This window comes from Fusarium vanettenii (genome assembly GCF_000151355.1).
Source record: "Fusarium vanettenii 77-13-4 unplaced genomic scaffold NECHAsca_144_unmapped, whole genome shotgun sequence".
Classification (NCBI taxonomy): Eukaryota; Fungi; Ascomycota; class Sordariomycetes; order Hypocreales; family Nectriaceae; genus Fusarium; species Fusarium vanettenii.
In genome coordinates, this window is record NW_003315746.1 from 2,212 (window position 1) to 17,956 (window position 15,745).

The 15,745-nt window shown below is 47.7% G+C and overlaps 4 protein-coding genes across 4 annotated transcripts; 1 reads left to right on the forward strand and 3 right to left on the reverse strand.

Moving 5' to 3' along the window:
• Positions 1-2,392: 2,392 nt before the first annotated feature.
• On the reverse strand, positions 2,393-5,033 carry NECHADRAFT_89412 (uncharacterized protein; the record flags this gene model as incomplete). Its single annotated transcript, XM_003039177.1, has 3 exons — positions 2,393-3,472; positions 3,520-4,773; positions 4,830-5,033. The coding sequence occupies 3 exons, from the start codon at positions 5,031-5,033 to the stop codon at positions 2,393-2,395; spliced, it is 2,538 nt and encodes an 845-aa protein (XP_003039223.1).
• A 1,269-nt stretch (positions 5,034-6,302) lies between these two features.
• Positions 6,303-7,846, reverse strand: NECHADRAFT_102310 (uncharacterized protein; the record flags this gene model as incomplete). Its single annotated transcript, XM_003039178.1, has 3 exons — positions 6,303-6,756; positions 6,816-7,297; positions 7,548-7,846. 3 exons carry the CDS (start codon positions 7,844-7,846, stop codon positions 6,347-6,349), a joined length of 1,191 nt encoding a protein of 396 aa, XP_003039224.1. The 3' UTR covers positions 6,303-6,346.
• Positions 7,847-9,294: 1,448 nt separating this feature from the next.
• Positions 9,295-10,477, reverse strand: NECHADRAFT_16010 (uncharacterized protein; the record flags this gene model as incomplete). The annotated part of the gene is made up of 2 exons (XM_003039179.1): positions 9,295-10,046; positions 10,102-10,477. Coding segments are annotated over 2 exons (1,128 nt in total), but the record flags the coding sequence as incomplete, so codon positions are not given.
• An 898-nt stretch (positions 10,478-11,375) lies between these two features.
• NECHADRAFT_56547 (uncharacterized protein) lies at positions 11,376-11,741 on the forward strand (the record flags this gene model as incomplete). The annotated part of the gene is made up of 1 exon (XM_003039176.1): positions 11,376-11,741. A coding segment is annotated over one exon (366 nt), but the record flags the coding sequence as incomplete, so codon positions are not given.
• Between the last annotated feature and the right edge of the window lie 4,004 nt (positions 11,742-15,745).

A 15,745-nucleotide genomic window follows, 5' to 3' on the forward strand; every position in this document is an offset into this window, starting at 1 on the left:
AGCTTTTAATAGGTATTTTTTAATAGCTAAAAGACTCTAATATTTATTAACTATAATATATATATAAAGTAAAGTAATAAGAGAGTTATAATAATATAGAACTTTATATAATACTCTTTAATAATAAAGACTTTATATCTTATAAAGCTATTAAAGATAATAAATCTCTAGATAATTATATTAAGGGCCTAAGTAATAAGAAGAATATGATATTAAATATACTTTTATATAAGATCTCTAAGGAATTTATTATACCTAAATTATTCTTTAAATATCTATCTTATATATTATACCTTAATAAACTTAGCTTAAGAGCTTTAATTAAAATATATTATTTACTTAAGAGTAATCTTATTATTAAAGAAGGCTATATTAGATTAAGTAAAGTAGATATTAAGATTAATATCTATATATACCTAATCTAATATAGGCTAAATCTTAAAGATAAGCTATAATAATATTATATTATTCGCCGTATTATTTATATTAATAAGGGTATAAATCTTTTAATTAGAAAAAGAGAGAATTTATTTTTTTATTTTTTATCTTATTTATATAATAAGGACTTTAATATTTTCCTTAAAGATCTTAATCTTAATATTAGCCTAATTAATATTCTAATACTTAGAGGTATTAATATTATAATTCTAGATAATCTTAGTAAGGTTCTTAAATTATTATTTAAGGTTATTAAGATTATTAGCTTCCTAGGATTTATAAAATTATTTTTTAGCTTTAAGGAATACCTATTTAAGCTTAAGATAATTATTATAGAAATAAGTATATTATATCTTATTAATAAGATTAATATTAAGGTTCTTATATTATTAAAGGGTTATAATAATATCTTTTATTTTAGGCTTAGAGGTAAAGAATTTAGACCTCTTTATCTAAATAATAAAGACTATAATAGCTTTATCTTTTTTATTTATAAAGACCTATAGTCTATTAACTTACTAAGGTATAAATCTAGTCTTTATCTTTATTATAATCCTCTAAATAGAAATAATAAAAGACCTAAGGTAATATATATTAGTAGTATAAAATAAGAGAGGTTAAGTTATATTAGAGGAAAAGGTTTAATAGAGGCCCTAGGTATACTAGGTATATAATACTATGACTTCCTAGGTGGCCCTAAGATTTACCTTACTTAATATAATAAAGATAGATAAAAAAGAGGTAATTTCTATTAATTTATATTATAAAATATAGCTAAAATAAGTAATAATTATATAAAAATAAGTATATTATTAAGTAAGGGGCTATCTTATAATTTTATAGTTATCTTATAATTTTATAGCTAACCTAGCTTACTAGGTTAGCTCGCCTAGGTCGCTAGACCCATATGAGCCAACGGGTACCGCGTCGGACATCTTCGGGGCTTGTTTCGGACGAGAATAGGAACCGGCAGGGTAAGGTCTGACTCGCCCTAAGTGCCCCCGGACTAATACTAATTAGTCCGTAGAGGCCCCCCCTTTCGTGGCAATAAGTCAAAGTTATTTCCCGCTCTTATCTTATCTACAGCAAGGGCTGCAAGCGTAATAGGCTTAGGAATATGGAATAATAGGACGACAGGCGGTCTCGCATAAACTAAAGTCACCAGTGATCAGGAAATCAAGCTTTCCAGAAAACAGTTACCATAGAATGAATGATCAAGCGTAGCCGACTGGGGGCACGCGACAACAACGGCAAAGTTGCACAAACGGCCCTAAGATGAATACGCTCAACGGCTCGGTCACTCAGCAGGAAAATCCAGTAACAAGATGCATTGGGACGTTCCCTGACGGTGCCAAGTCCTGATGTTGGGTAGAAGACATGGATCGATCAATCTTTCATGTCCTTTGGCGTTGGCCTCAGCGTTCTGACACCGTCGACGCCCCGGGATTCTCAACAACAACCCCAATTACCAGGTGGTGGCCACCGACGGTCGGTGAGAAGCCAGGATGGCCAAGCCAGGCGGCAGGCCGTCAGGAACCAAGACAGGGGCTACTGCGATGGATGAATGACCGCCTCGGGAAAGATGATAGGTTTGTGCGGGAGATTCACCCGACTCTCTCTGGAGAAGGAAAAGACTACTAAGGATGGGGCACTTCGGCGGGATATTGGATGCACTAAGGCGGCTTACTTGGGGATGGGCAGTCGTGCTGTAGGGTTTAACTCTACCCCCTACTCCCTCAAGCACTAGCTATGCCATCCTCGACCCCGGTTCTTTGTTCTCACTTTCAACGAGATATGCGGAGCCTTGGCCGCCCACCAGAACCGTCTGAAGAGTTTGTTTACACTGAAGACTCACCAGCGACCATATACGGCGGCGACATTAACATGCACGTCTAACCACAAGGTACCCCGTGTCTTCTGAAAAATGCCACCGGAATTACTAAATAAATGCCCCCTAGTCTGTAACAAGTCTTTCAACCACGCCTTCAATGTTTTTAAACTCCTCTTCCTTGCTTTGTGCCACTTGGAGATGCCTTTTACACTCAATAACGACAGATGAGCATCTTTCGACCTCCTGAGTGGCCTCAACCAGATCATGCTTTGCTGCGGCGATGCGTTTGTGGACGCGGAAGCTGTACTGATCCAGGTACGCCTGTGATGCTTTGGTAGCACTGACTATTGCGTCTTCGAAATCTGGATCTTGATCCTCTGAAGGGGCCTTCTCCAACCACTGTTGAAACCTCGCTGTTCGGCCACCACTCTTGTCCTTGAGCAACTCGGCAGCTTCCACGGCGCCTTTGGCTACTTGAAGAGTTCCTTCAGCCTGGGATAGGGCCATTTCTGCATCCTGAAGATGGGCAGCAGAACTGGAAACAGCTGACGCTGTCTTTCTGTGGAGTGCACGCAGGAAGTGGTCGCTGAGTGTCGACAGATCGGCCGAGTCTAGGCTGCATAGCTTTTTGTTGCCAGTTCCTTGTATATCTTCCTGCTCCTGAGATATCTTCCGCTTGGCAGGGGCTTCCAGTGAGCAAGTTGGGATGTCACTGGACTGGCTTTGAGGGATAGATTGATCAGCATTCTCGCAGCCGCCAACCAAGTCTTGGTCTATTCCAACCCTTGCCGGCGACATTTCGCAAGCGGACGGATGAAAATCGTTGCAGGTACTCAGGTCGATTGGCTCATGTCGATCCCCCATCTCTAGAACGGGTTCAATGGCGCAGGTCGGTTGGTTTGAAGAAATGTCAGCGTTGTGTGCCGTTGTCCTGGGGATATTTGACTTGGTCAATGTCTCATCCGTGGACCGTTGTTGTGGCTTCAAAGCCGGCCTCAACTCTCGAACAGCTGACAAAGTCTCCAGTTGAAGGTCGTTTAATGCAAGATGCCGGCTGTCTTCAGACAGGAGGAGCCGCAGCAATCTCTGCCGCTCGTTGAAGACTTGAATTGTGTCAGTGACGGATTGATTTCTCAAGAGTCTCTCAAGGGTCATGACTACAAAAATGCCACAACTGGTATAGTCTGACTGCTGAGAGCATGCCTACTGTTTGTTAGTTTTGAAAGCAGCTCAAGGACTTGATGCCATACCGGTGTGATAATCTCAAGTTGTAGGGAGGGTAAAGTTTGAGAGAACCACTGCTCTAACGACTTGGAAATCCTATCCTGGCTTGGGTGTCGCAACAGAGAGTCGTAGATGGAAATGGTGGCTCGCAACCCATCAATGAGAACCCGACAGAGGACCCAATGATTGTAATCTAGATGAATTGGAAGATATACAGCCCGGGCGCTGTGGTTACCAACATCGAGAAGAAAGCTTGGCATCCTTGGTGATGGCGTTTTCGTGTGAAACCAGAGAGGGTCGAGGAGGTGTGGGCGCGAGCTCTCAGATGAGCCAATATCGTGACTTGCCAGCGTGAAACAACAGAGAAGGTGGAGAACATCGTCGGTGAGGCAGGCATCGGCTTGGAGCTGCTCGAGAAGCCTTCTGGCGGCATGCTGGGCCATTTGACCTTTTGTTTTGCCCGCTTCATCCCCATCTTCGTCATCAGAAATGTATTGGTAGTTGGCCATGTCTAGAGACCGGGTTGATATGGCTGGTGATTGATCCCGGGCGCCCTTGTGTGGAGTGGCAATGTCTTTACCCAGAGAAACATCGGGGTCGGAAATATCGGGGTCCGCCGAGAATGTTGGCATTCGACGACCCATTTCAGGGTCTGCAGAATCAGAATCCGGGTGATTGGACTGTGTCTGTGGCGAATGGTCAGGTGGCGTAGACTCTGCCGCGTCTTCCACGATAGCATCAGGGGCCAGGTTCCTCAGTTCGCTGCCCAACTCGCTGGCTCGGCTGTTGACTCCATGAGTCCGTAACAGGTCTTGACGCAATCTTTCAATGGCAGATTTGCCAGCCTCTCGAGTGAATTTGGGCGGATTGCCAGTCAGAGACTCCCAAAGGGGACCTCCCGGCTGCCAAAGCGAAAGAAGCGAAACACTGTTGGATATGGCTAGCTTCGTAACACGCAGTAGCTTGTTGAGCTTGTCGAGATCTCGGACTCCCTTCCCAGCACGAAACTCAACAGGCAGCCATACGTCATCACTGGCGCCCCACGCTTGATCGAGCTCGACCATCTTGCGGTCCATCTCTGCCACGCGCTCGGGAGCCGTGTTCAGGCGTTGACGAACTTCGCTGACGAGTGCGTGAAGCTTGGGGCCTTGCTTGACAAGGTCACCGTATATTTCAGGCTTGCGCGAAGAGGGGTACGATGATATCGCCGCGTCAACGAATGGCCGGATGTCGAGAGGGTCTTGGTTAGCATCGACAGCCTCACAAAGAATGTGCTTGGTCTGCAGTCCAGGGTCAGCCAGGTGACAACAGCTTTTAGCAGAGCAAGAAGACGCACATATGCGTGATTTCCATCTGCATTCACGACAGGATCAAGTGTCGAGCTTCTGTTGAAGCGTTGCGCACGCTGAATCAGTGGGCTTGATGCTGTTTGTGAGTGTGAGTGTGAGGCTGGAGCTCGGGGTGTCAAAGGCGCGACATTGTTTGCACGGGAAGGAGATAATTCGGCTTGCTCATTGTTTGGCGATCTTGTCGCCGCCATGAAGAATCTTTTGTTGACGCCGCCTGATGCTAGAAGTATGGACTTGTGATGATGAAGTTGGAGTGTAGCGCCAGTTGAGGCAAGAGGTCGGGATCCACTTCTACCCCTCCGAGTGCGAGGGGAGAAAGTGGGGTCATAAGTACGTACCTTCCTCCCCACCCCCCCTCTTATCAGTCCCTGAAGTTTACCCTGCAGGCTGCACATCCGGTGTTGATTATGAACGTGGAAGCAGTAGTCTCACTATGTGGCTGTGGTCATGTTAAACATAGCTGCTTGAAATCCGTGTCTAACAGACTGAAGATTTCCACAAGGATCTACTTACGGCCTGGTTTCTTTTCCCTTTTAGCCTTGGGTCTATCCATATCTCGGTAGACACTCCATCGGAAAATAGTCTCCTTCTGAATAAGGAGCCTTTGCTATGGCCTTCTGTTTCGGTGGGATACAGACCGTCTTCCGCCTATGTCTAGCACATTTGTTTTCTCTAACCAGGGTGCCTTTAACCTTGACCGCGTTTTAGGGCATTGGAAATTAATACCGTCGTGTATGAATTATTGGTTCTCTAATAGTGTACTCAATGCTTCTACCTAGATATCTAGATTCACCTTCTGGGTCACACTGGGTTGCCATAGCCATGACACTATGGGGCGTTAGCAGCACCGTCATACTCGCTACCTTGTTGCCAGATTTAACCGGCAGATTCAGCTCATGGCCGTGCTGCTTGATTCTATGATACCTGAATGCAGGACTCCAACTGTCCCTTGTGAACCGTGCGAAAAACACCAAGGTCAGTCACAGGGGACGTTGCACTACCAGGTTGAGTGGGATGTGTAGAACCCCTATATGCTCAAACAAAGTAGCTCCGATGTCCCAAGACTCTATAGAGGGGTCACAAAGCTGTGAGTTCTAGGTTTGGAACATGGTGGTAATTTGTCGGGTGGGTGCGCAAGGCCTTGCTTATGGATATGCTATGCGACTACATCCGTGTTAACAACCAGGTTATTTACGTCGCCGGTTCAAGTGCCTTGGGCATCACTGTCCACGGCCATGGTCATACAGCCCATTCACATTTTAGTATCCCCATGCAGGGGAACTCTGGCGAGGACATCTCGCAGTTATCTCCTTATCCAAGTCATACTGAGCTATTAAAACATGCCACCCTGCCTCTGTGGGCTTGCATGACAAACCATGCCCATCACGGTGTTTCCGTATGTCACACCGGTGAACGGCTGACTAACTGATTGAATAAAAAAAAAAAAGTTTCATCATCATCAACAATGCTGCGTCTTGATTTCTCTCGCTGAAGTCCGGTGCCATCATTCATCGCCTGTCTTCAAGGCCCAGCTCGCCGACTTCAGCCGCTTCAGGACCCTCTCCTCCGTGTCTCGCAGTTGGTCTTCTGCGTACTCCTTAAGTTCTGCCTTGATATCCAGCACACGATCGTTAATCTTGCTATCGGTATAGTCTTCGCCATCGTTCCTGACTTCTTGAACCAGCTCATCGATTTCCTCCCGGTTATATGTGTCTGAAAGACGATGGATTTCGTTTAGCCGCCTATCCACGTGATCCAGGATATCATTCTTGATTTCTCCTAACATCTCCTGCAAGTCCTTCTTATACAGAGAAAACATGTCCTTGACGGCCCTGGGGCATATTGACTCGACATCAAATGGATCGGGACTCTTTCTGCGTCGTTTTCTTGAGGAACGAGCGGGACTGGGGTGATCTTTCCAAAAGCAACCATTAGTACAGTAATTACACCAGAAAAGAAGATCAAGCTCGTACCTTGATGGGGAGGAGGCGGTGGGGTGGTGCCACAGAGCTCGTTGTATGCCGGGGGGAACGCGGTTGGCGGGGACGGGGGCGATTCAGCGGCAAGCACAACGCCACCCTTGCCGGCGTAAAGAGAATCCAGGTTGGCGTACTGGGCAACAGACCTGGCCCTTGGGGAGGCGGCAAGGTCGCAGACAGTACGGGCAGTGGCATCTTGGAGAATGCCGTGATCGAAGTAGATGTCCAAAGATGTTGCTTGCGATAGGAGCTTTAGGCTATCCAACTTGTCGCCATGCTCTCTCTGCCTTCTGGGCGCCAAGGGCCCCTTGGGTACGACTAGTTGGGGGGGTTGATGCAGCCGGAAACTTAGACAAGTGGTCCTGGGTCCAAGCTGCTCGCGTACAATCTGGTGCAGCTCATTTGGGCATCCGACTGTCAATTCGGCGATGGTCTCGGGAGGGATGTGCAAGAGTAGTGTCGTGACATTGGGCACACTCTTAAGTTGTATTGGGACCCGGAGCTGGAAGAATGTCGTCTTGTTGAAAACATTGTAAGAAATGCGAAACGTGACACGGCGTGATGCATCTTTGGTATGGTCGTGATAGAGGCAACGCGTGTTCTCGTCAGCGTCGGGCCAAGTGACGACTGCTTGAGGAACCTCGATATCGATATCATCCGAGGGTGATGATGGGAATGCGGTGGGCTTCGGAGCAATGTCTTGGGTTCTAGGTGACAGAAGCGTACGTTAGCAAATCTGATCCGAACAAGGGCAACCATAGAGTATTGTATCCAAACGGTGCAAGAACAAGAACAAAGCTCATTCGAAGGAGAAGCCGTTGATGCGATTCCCAGCGACCGAGATAGCTTTCGCAACAGGATACAGAACCCACAGGACGACTCAATGGCACCCAGACAAGCCAGTCCCACACCCTCAGGCGACACACAAGGACAAATCTTGCCCCCGCGAGCCCCTTTCCACCCCCGGAATTACCCGTAGCTTGGCAGTGGATGGCTAGGACCAACTTGTCTAGAGTGACTGCCATGTGCGATGCAGGACTCCACTGAGCAGGGTGCGTCCAGGATACCTTGGAACTGACCCTTGTGCTGGAGCTTCCATGGCATGGATGAATGAATGAGCCAGGCTCCGTCGCGGAATACAAATCGGCAAGCAGGTTGAAAAGGATGAAAGGGGTGAATGCGTGCTGCGGTGAATGAGGCGGGAGGATATGAGATAATGGAAAGAAAGATAAAAACGGGAAACTCCCTTTGAGAAGGATAAGCTGGTGAAGGTGGTAGGCCGCGCGGGTGGGTGAATCGAGTAGGCCTCAAAGGTGAATGAGGTGAATGATGAAATAAAGACAAAAACACTCGCGACGACGTGAAGGAGGAACGCGTCATACAAGTGAGGCCTAGCGCGTCGGTGAATCAGGCAATCAGGCAGAAGTAAACAAAGCAAATGATGAGATAAAGGCAATCATGGCGAGGGGGAAACGGAGAAACGCGTTGTCCAAATGAGGCAGCGCATCAGTCAGTGAACAAGACCATCAGGCAGAAGTAAATGAGGCAAGTAATAAGGTAAGAATCGGAGCACTCATGATGAGGAGGAGGAGTCATGGGAAGAGGAGATGGAGATGGAGATGCGATGGTGAAGCAGCTGAGGATCGAAGTGAATGCGGGAGCCAGTGAACCGGGACGGGAGCGGGGCGGGGGCGGGGGCGGGGGCGGGGTAGAGTGGAGTAGGTCATGTGATACCTTCAGCCTTTGAGATGCCCGAGGCTGAGATAAAGCTGCGCCACAGAGATTTCAAGCCACACATTTTGCCCTTGTCTCAGAAACCGCTTCACTTCAGCAGGAACAGCGAGTTTATATTCGGGGTCACGCTTCTGTTACAGACCCTGGGAGGGGTCTTGGCTACGAGGGTGGAAGATAATGAGTGAATCAACGAACGGTCATGGTTTGATAATATACCTTGCCGTGACCCGACCCTGAGGCCGTGTGCACTAGGACGGTGGTTCTATATCTACGCTCCAAGGATTCCTGGCTCCATGGGCCGGCGAGCCGTGGTATCTTCTGAAATGCAACGCTGATTATTCTAGTCTATGAGCTACTGCCTGAGTTCAGAAGGCTCTTCAATATCATCATGTTCTCGTGGTACCAGCAAAGCCTTCTTCAAGCTCCAATTAACATTCGCAAGGAATTCAGCACCATTCGCGTCTGTAAGATACCCAGTGTACGATGCAGGCGTCTCCCAGCCATTCACTACATGGCGGGACGTCCTCAGTCGCTTGCAAACCCGCGGAGATTCTTCCCGAGACATGTCTTCGACCAGCGGCGGCGTCTCAAGATCTACGTCATCATCCTGTCTAGACCTCTGTCTCTTAGCAGGGTCGCCAGGCGCAGCTTGGGATGTGGACGAAGCTCCGCCTCCAGATGTGTCGTGCAGCCCCGGTGACGGGAGAGCCGGGACCTCAGCTCCGGCAGCAAACGGCGATACGGTGCCAGACGCTATAGACGACCGTTCCATCAGTGGTGCCTTTGCCGCCATGTTCTCGATACAGCACATCTCGTAATGGTGGCGCAGTGCACCGCGGTCGACATTGACCGGCACCTGGGCCTTTTTTCCATGGTAGTCGAGCACGACGTCGTATGGAACGAACGCACGGATGCGCAGCGTATCGGGATGGATGGAAAACAAGCGCTGGTCGAACGAGTCGTGCAAATGGCAGAGTAGTAAGATCCCGTTGTCGGCCGACCACGTGTTCCTCCAGGCCTCTTCCAGGCGCCTCGAGCTATAAAAGACATCGGCATCGGCGAGATCACTTAGCCCGTCCGGGTCCGGGTACACGTGGTAGTGCTGTTGCGGGACGATGTGGCACGCCTGCAGTGCAGGCCCGAAGCTGGGCGCCGGGCACCACGAGCGGCCCCGAGCGGACACGGCACATTGAACGGCAGCGGTGAGGCAGCTAGCTCGGAATATGTCCATGGTCTTGCGGGCTTCCTCGGCAGTGATGGGCATGTCGGGCGGCGCCGTCATGGCGCTGTCGTCGTTGAGTTCGCCTGGTAAGTCTCGGACAGGAGACACGGAGCCGGATTTCCGTTTTGGCGACTGGGATGGTTTCTGGGCTTTTACGGTTCGGCGGAGGGGAAAGCGTGTTATGCGTGCATCTGTCGAGGGTTTTTTCGGGGGGAGGTATCGCGGATCTCTTCGACGAGGGGGTCTTGGTATCGGTTTCGCGCAGCCAGCTGTTGATTCATTCATTAGCGAAATCAAGACGAGTGCCATCTGTGAGCTACCAACCTTTGAGATGATCTGCGAGCGGGGAGGAGTTGTTGATGGTGCAAGGTTTGTGGTGCACGAGGTGATAGCGCACAATGGATCGCGCGTCTGGTGACTGAGATGGCGGCGGCGATGGCACGAACTGATCGAGTTCCGCCTCGCAAATAAGGGTTGTGGTAGGAGTGTCGGCATCGGTGTTGAGGTAGCCTCCGAAAGCAAAGGCAAAGGGCCAGCTGCAAGGCAGGTCAAAGCAGAGAGCCAGCTCGTCGAGAACGTGCTGCCACTTGATGGAGTCGTTGCCATCGTGGAGGTAGAGCCCAGCAAAATTGAAGCCGGTGCTGCCGGAGAGGATGTGGACGTTCCAGCCGCGGGCGCGCATGTCCGGGATCACGGCCGAGTTAGACATGGCAGCGGTAGAGAAACAACCTGAATATCTACAGTTCCGCAAAAGATGGCCAAGAGGTAAACAGGGTCTTAGTGCGAGGGTTTCATGTCGGTGTCCTCAAATCGTTGAATGTGATGATGATGGTAAGTTTGTTGATTGAAGGGAGACCTGACCTTATCGATAAGAAGATGATTTGGCGGGGCAACGGCACGTGACAGGGCTATTGGCCCCGCTTCCCATGGTCGTCGAATGCGATTAAAACACTGGCTTTAGCTGTTTTCTTATAATATCTATATATTAGCCTTCTATAAATTTGAACTATTTTTATATTATTTTTTGCCTGACTATTTTCTGCATCTAGGTACTTTTTTTTCTTTTTTTTCACGCGCTGGCACTTCATAGAGATGTGCCCACGTCTCTGGAACTAGACTAGCCGCTCTAATCGTAATATTTAGCCTTGTTCACAAATCATCCTTTGAGCTGAGACTTAATGCATCTTCTGAGAGCAGACAATCTTGAGTTTGAAGAGTTTCGCAGCGCCCATGTTTCTATGTGTGTGATACTAACCCACTGCTCGGAGCAGGATGAGCTCTCATACCAAGGCATGAGCAGAGTAGTCGAGCATGGTAACATGGGGCCAGAAATGAGACATATTCACAAAATGCAAGGCTACCACGAAATCTTCCACTTCAGTCGCTAGGCATTCAAGAAAGGTTATGAACATACATAGGCTGACACCTGTTGCATCGATAAATTTAGTAGCGCTGAGCACTAAGAAGCCACCAACTCGACGTTTCAGTTGTGTGAGTACCCTAGAGTCTATTATGCTCACCTTTGCGGTGCTTCTATTCCTACTCACGGCTGCATCCTACTTGGCGGAGGCCTGTATGAAGCAGGATGTATCAAGTCCTTCAAGGTGTCTCGATGCTTTACTCGGGCTCAGATACAAGAACTCCCTGCTCCGCTGAGTGTGTTATTTTTTGAGCACAGTTGCAAGAGATGTGACATTGCTAGTGACTTATATAAAGCCATCAACACAATTACAGGCATAGACGCCCCGGAGGTCGTCAGAGCTGTGAGCAGATATAGTCCCAGGTTCTGGCAGCTTGGAATTGCGAGGTGTATGTCCTCGGCCGCAAACCAGCAGACCAATCTAGTCGAGGATCGAGACTATTCGTTCCTTAGGCTCTTCGATCTCAACATGCCGTTGATCTACGGAGAGAGAGAGCAAGCATGCATTCCATCGTCTATAAGAAGAAATCATCAACGTCAATGAGGATACCTCCATTCTAGCGTGCGGCTTTACCGAAGCTGAGGCAGGATTTGTACCTGATGACCTAGTCAGGTCACCTGCTCAATTCTGCAAATACCCGAACCTAATAAACCTCAAGAGCTTCAGTTTGCGTTGTGGGTTTTAATCCAACAATGATGCTACTATGAGGCCTCCAGGCGACAATGAGGATCAGGATAGATATGAACAAATAGGTCCTCGTATACGCTAGTTTGAAGCACTGGGATAGGCCATGCTCACCGTCTCTGGGCATGAAGGGCAGTGCTCATCTTGACAAAGCGGAAGCCAGCTGGCTCATGACGCGAAATAGACAGACAGCCAACTCCGCCTAGACATGGCTGACATGTAACCATCCTGTGGATACGACCTGAACTGTTGAGTAGGCTTCTTGTGTTGCAACAACCCTATTGATAGGCCCTATGCGGCACCAACCACTGACTCACTGAGTCTATGGAGTCAAGACGGATCGACTGAGACACGCACAGCCGTGCACGAGGCAAGCACAAGTTCTCATCGAAGTCATTATGAGAAAGCGAGGATATTATTGACAGTATCATGACTGGGCGTGGCTTAATGAACTGCTTTTGGCGCAGTGATGGGCGGGTTAGGTGAAATGGTAAAGGATTGATGTTAGCAACAATACGCAACACAACATATTGACGTCTTGCCCCGCTCCCTAGCAAGGGCTGGGCCCAATACAATGAATAAGAACACAATACGTGTTTGTTCGGGGCATTGATAAATGATTTGGTGTGCATGCTTTGGATCCGAAAGAGCTCGCGATGACCTGGCCGCTAATCAGATGACATTGTCCCCTCAATGAGGCATACCCTTGACTTATCCCACATAAAATATAAGTATTCCACCAGCAATCCGATATAGTCAATACGTTCTATCCCTGAGAGGGCATCTGCCTGGAAAAATAAGACAACAAACGTCGTACCCCAGGGTTTAATAGTTCATGAACACTAGCTTGATTCTCCAAATAATACACGCCTCTAGGGTAGCTAGTTCATCTCTTTCAACCGATGCGGTCAGAACAATATCCTTCTGCATTTAAACCCAGCGAGGGTGGCATGAATATGGTAACATCCTATCTTTCCTTAGCTCACCCTACACCTCAGAAGGCATGTAAGGCATCGACTAGTGGTATTTAAACGGCCAGAACGTGATCTAAAGGTTATTTGCGGGAAGATCAAGTATAAAAGCGCTTTTGTGGATTATATAAAAAACGTAATCTAGGTCTTAAGGGAATTAACGCAGATATAGTTGTGATAAGAGAAATATTCACGTAATACGACATGAGAAAGACGTCCACGTCCAGACATTGAGATTTGTTTTCATCCCTTGAGCCATCGGAACCATTTTGGTGAGTTGAAACTGTCAAATGAAGCTCGTTTCTCAACACGGTGTTGTTCTCGTGGAAGAAAGTATGCATGTTTCAATAGAGAGAATCTCCAGGCCTTACCACGTGAAAGTTTCACACTTGACGATGCCGAATTTGATAGCTCTAGCACTCAGCGAGCAAGGTACGCGTCCTAGACAGCTTTATTCAATTCCGGAACTATACAAGTCGCATGTGGACTCTGAGGCCAGGTGGGCAATGGGAGCAGCTTCGAAGACAGACGACTTCATGGCCTAGGGACTCCAGGGAGGCTTTTTGGATAACATCATTTCTTAATCCGCGCGGGACTCTCGCCCATATGAGCCAGTGCTGGACTTTGTTCTAGACAGCTTTCCCAGTGAGGCCAGAGATTGCGACGTCACCTACGCGACCATCGATAAGCCCTGTATCTGAAGCCGCAGAGCCGGCATCGATATCTAGACCGGGATGGCCGACTGCTGTTTCATTTATACAGCGCCATACAAGATGCCTAACCGTCAGCTACATATCGCACGAGCCTATGCGAGAGTGACCCATCCATCATCGTCCACATGTCAAAATCGTCGCTCACAGTCTAAGGGATAACCCCGGAGGTCACGTAGGCAGACGGGAGTAGCTGCTCTACTCGGTGAGACACTGAGCTGACAAGGTGGGCATTGTCGAGAACTTCTCGACCAGCCACATGTGAGCACTTCCTGTACGTTGCAGAATTGCTACTGTCTTTCTATGTTTAGGCTTGTCAATTTCGTAAGGAAACCATGACTAGGCAATATTTTGACTATGAAAAGTGCCTCTACTGTGCAAGATTGTATGACAGCTACTGGCGCTATGTTTAATCTTCATATACAATGAAGTTGTAGAACATATAGCCAAGCGAAGTAGAAATTACGCGCCTAGCTATCTTATTCGCATGTGACTTCCCTTCTAATACCCCATCCATAAGATGAACCAGCATCCCCGCTCTCTTGGGCATGGCTTTGCCTCTTCCATATCCAGATGGTCTCGCCGAGTGGCCCAAAATAAGAAGAATGCACTGGTCAACAGTTGCGGCCTGAATGTGATCAGAGAGATCTAGGATCCAAGAGCGCCGCTCCAAGAAAAAGGTCTACATGTGGTGAACTTTATTGCCTTGACGAACAGGAGTAATTATGTTCTTGTTATAGTCAAAGCCTGGTCTTTGATGGGATAACTGAGCCGAAGAATGGAAGAAGTTAGTCGTATGATAAAGCAATGTTGACCACAAAGAACGGGGATATACTCAATGTAAAGAGTTTACGGAAGCTGAGAGGATAGCTGCTGCGTAAATCCCTCTCCAGAAGATGAAGCAGCAGCAGCCATCTCTTACCAAGGCATCCTGCCGATACGTGCGCAGTATCGAAAATTGAATAGTGACTACCGAGTTACCGATCGACTTTATCTTACATCCGATGTGGCCCGACACCACCTTTTTCTTCTTTGTTGCGTTTTTGACTTTGTATAGAATCGTGTCTCCTTCTCTAGACACCTGACCCCTTAGCATATTTTGATTCCCTCTAGACAAGAGCATATGCAGAGTACTCATGATCTTGATGTTCCCATCGCTAGCTTCGCAAAATTCCTTACGTAGCGCAATACAGATTCGTTAGATTAGCGATAGCTAATACCTTAGTCTTAGTCCTTCATCTATTCTTTTCCTCTGTGGTCGCTGAAGTGCCTTATTTGCCGCCAAGAGTCAACGGTTCGAGATTTCTCGCATGGAATGAATCTTGGGCTCGGCCGTTGATCGCCATTGTAACTCTCACTCGGGACATACTTTAAACGCTGGAAATTTGTTACACGATGGCCAAGATAGTGGTAATATCCCAAATACGCGTATGACCTTAGCTCCGGCGGGATAGGCTGCTTGCTTAGCTCCAGAGCTCTGCTAGCGTACGAAGGAGGATAAAGACAGGAGTTCGCATTTTCTGATTCGATGCCGATGGATAACTGTAGGGTTATCCTAGACCGAAACGCTTATCGGGTATGGCTTCGGCCACTTGGTCCGTATTAAAAAGACTGTCTTCTATTTTTAAAATAAGTAAATCATAGCTGAACTATATGTTATAGTTCCACCATGGGCTATGACCAAACTATAGATCATGGTCTAACCATTAGGTATGGTTAGACTATAGACCATGGTTCAACCATAAGATATGGCTTCACTATGCACTATTGCTAAGATATAACCCTTAAACCCATGAAAGCAGCCGAGGTCTCTGTTCTTACGTTACTACCTCTCTAACGTAATTCTCCTTTCCAGCGCGGAGTGGTTTATACGAGGCGCTTGCCGGAGCCTCGAGTATTGACGGCGATATTATCGCGTCCTTTTCCAAGCTCAACAGCATCTTACTCTGAGAGGAGAGGACAGTTGCATCTATCAAACCTAAGAATACTTGGGGTACGATGTTCGGGGAGCTGACAAAATCTGATATCACTATCGTCGGCCGCGAAAAATTCACATGGTTGACCGCTCTTGTTTAGCAGATGATGAAAATAAAGTTCCAGAAAGACAGAGCTCGACCATTGAAGCAACAAATTTTCACGAAATCGCAGATGATTCAACGCGACAATCCGGCAGCACTCTGCT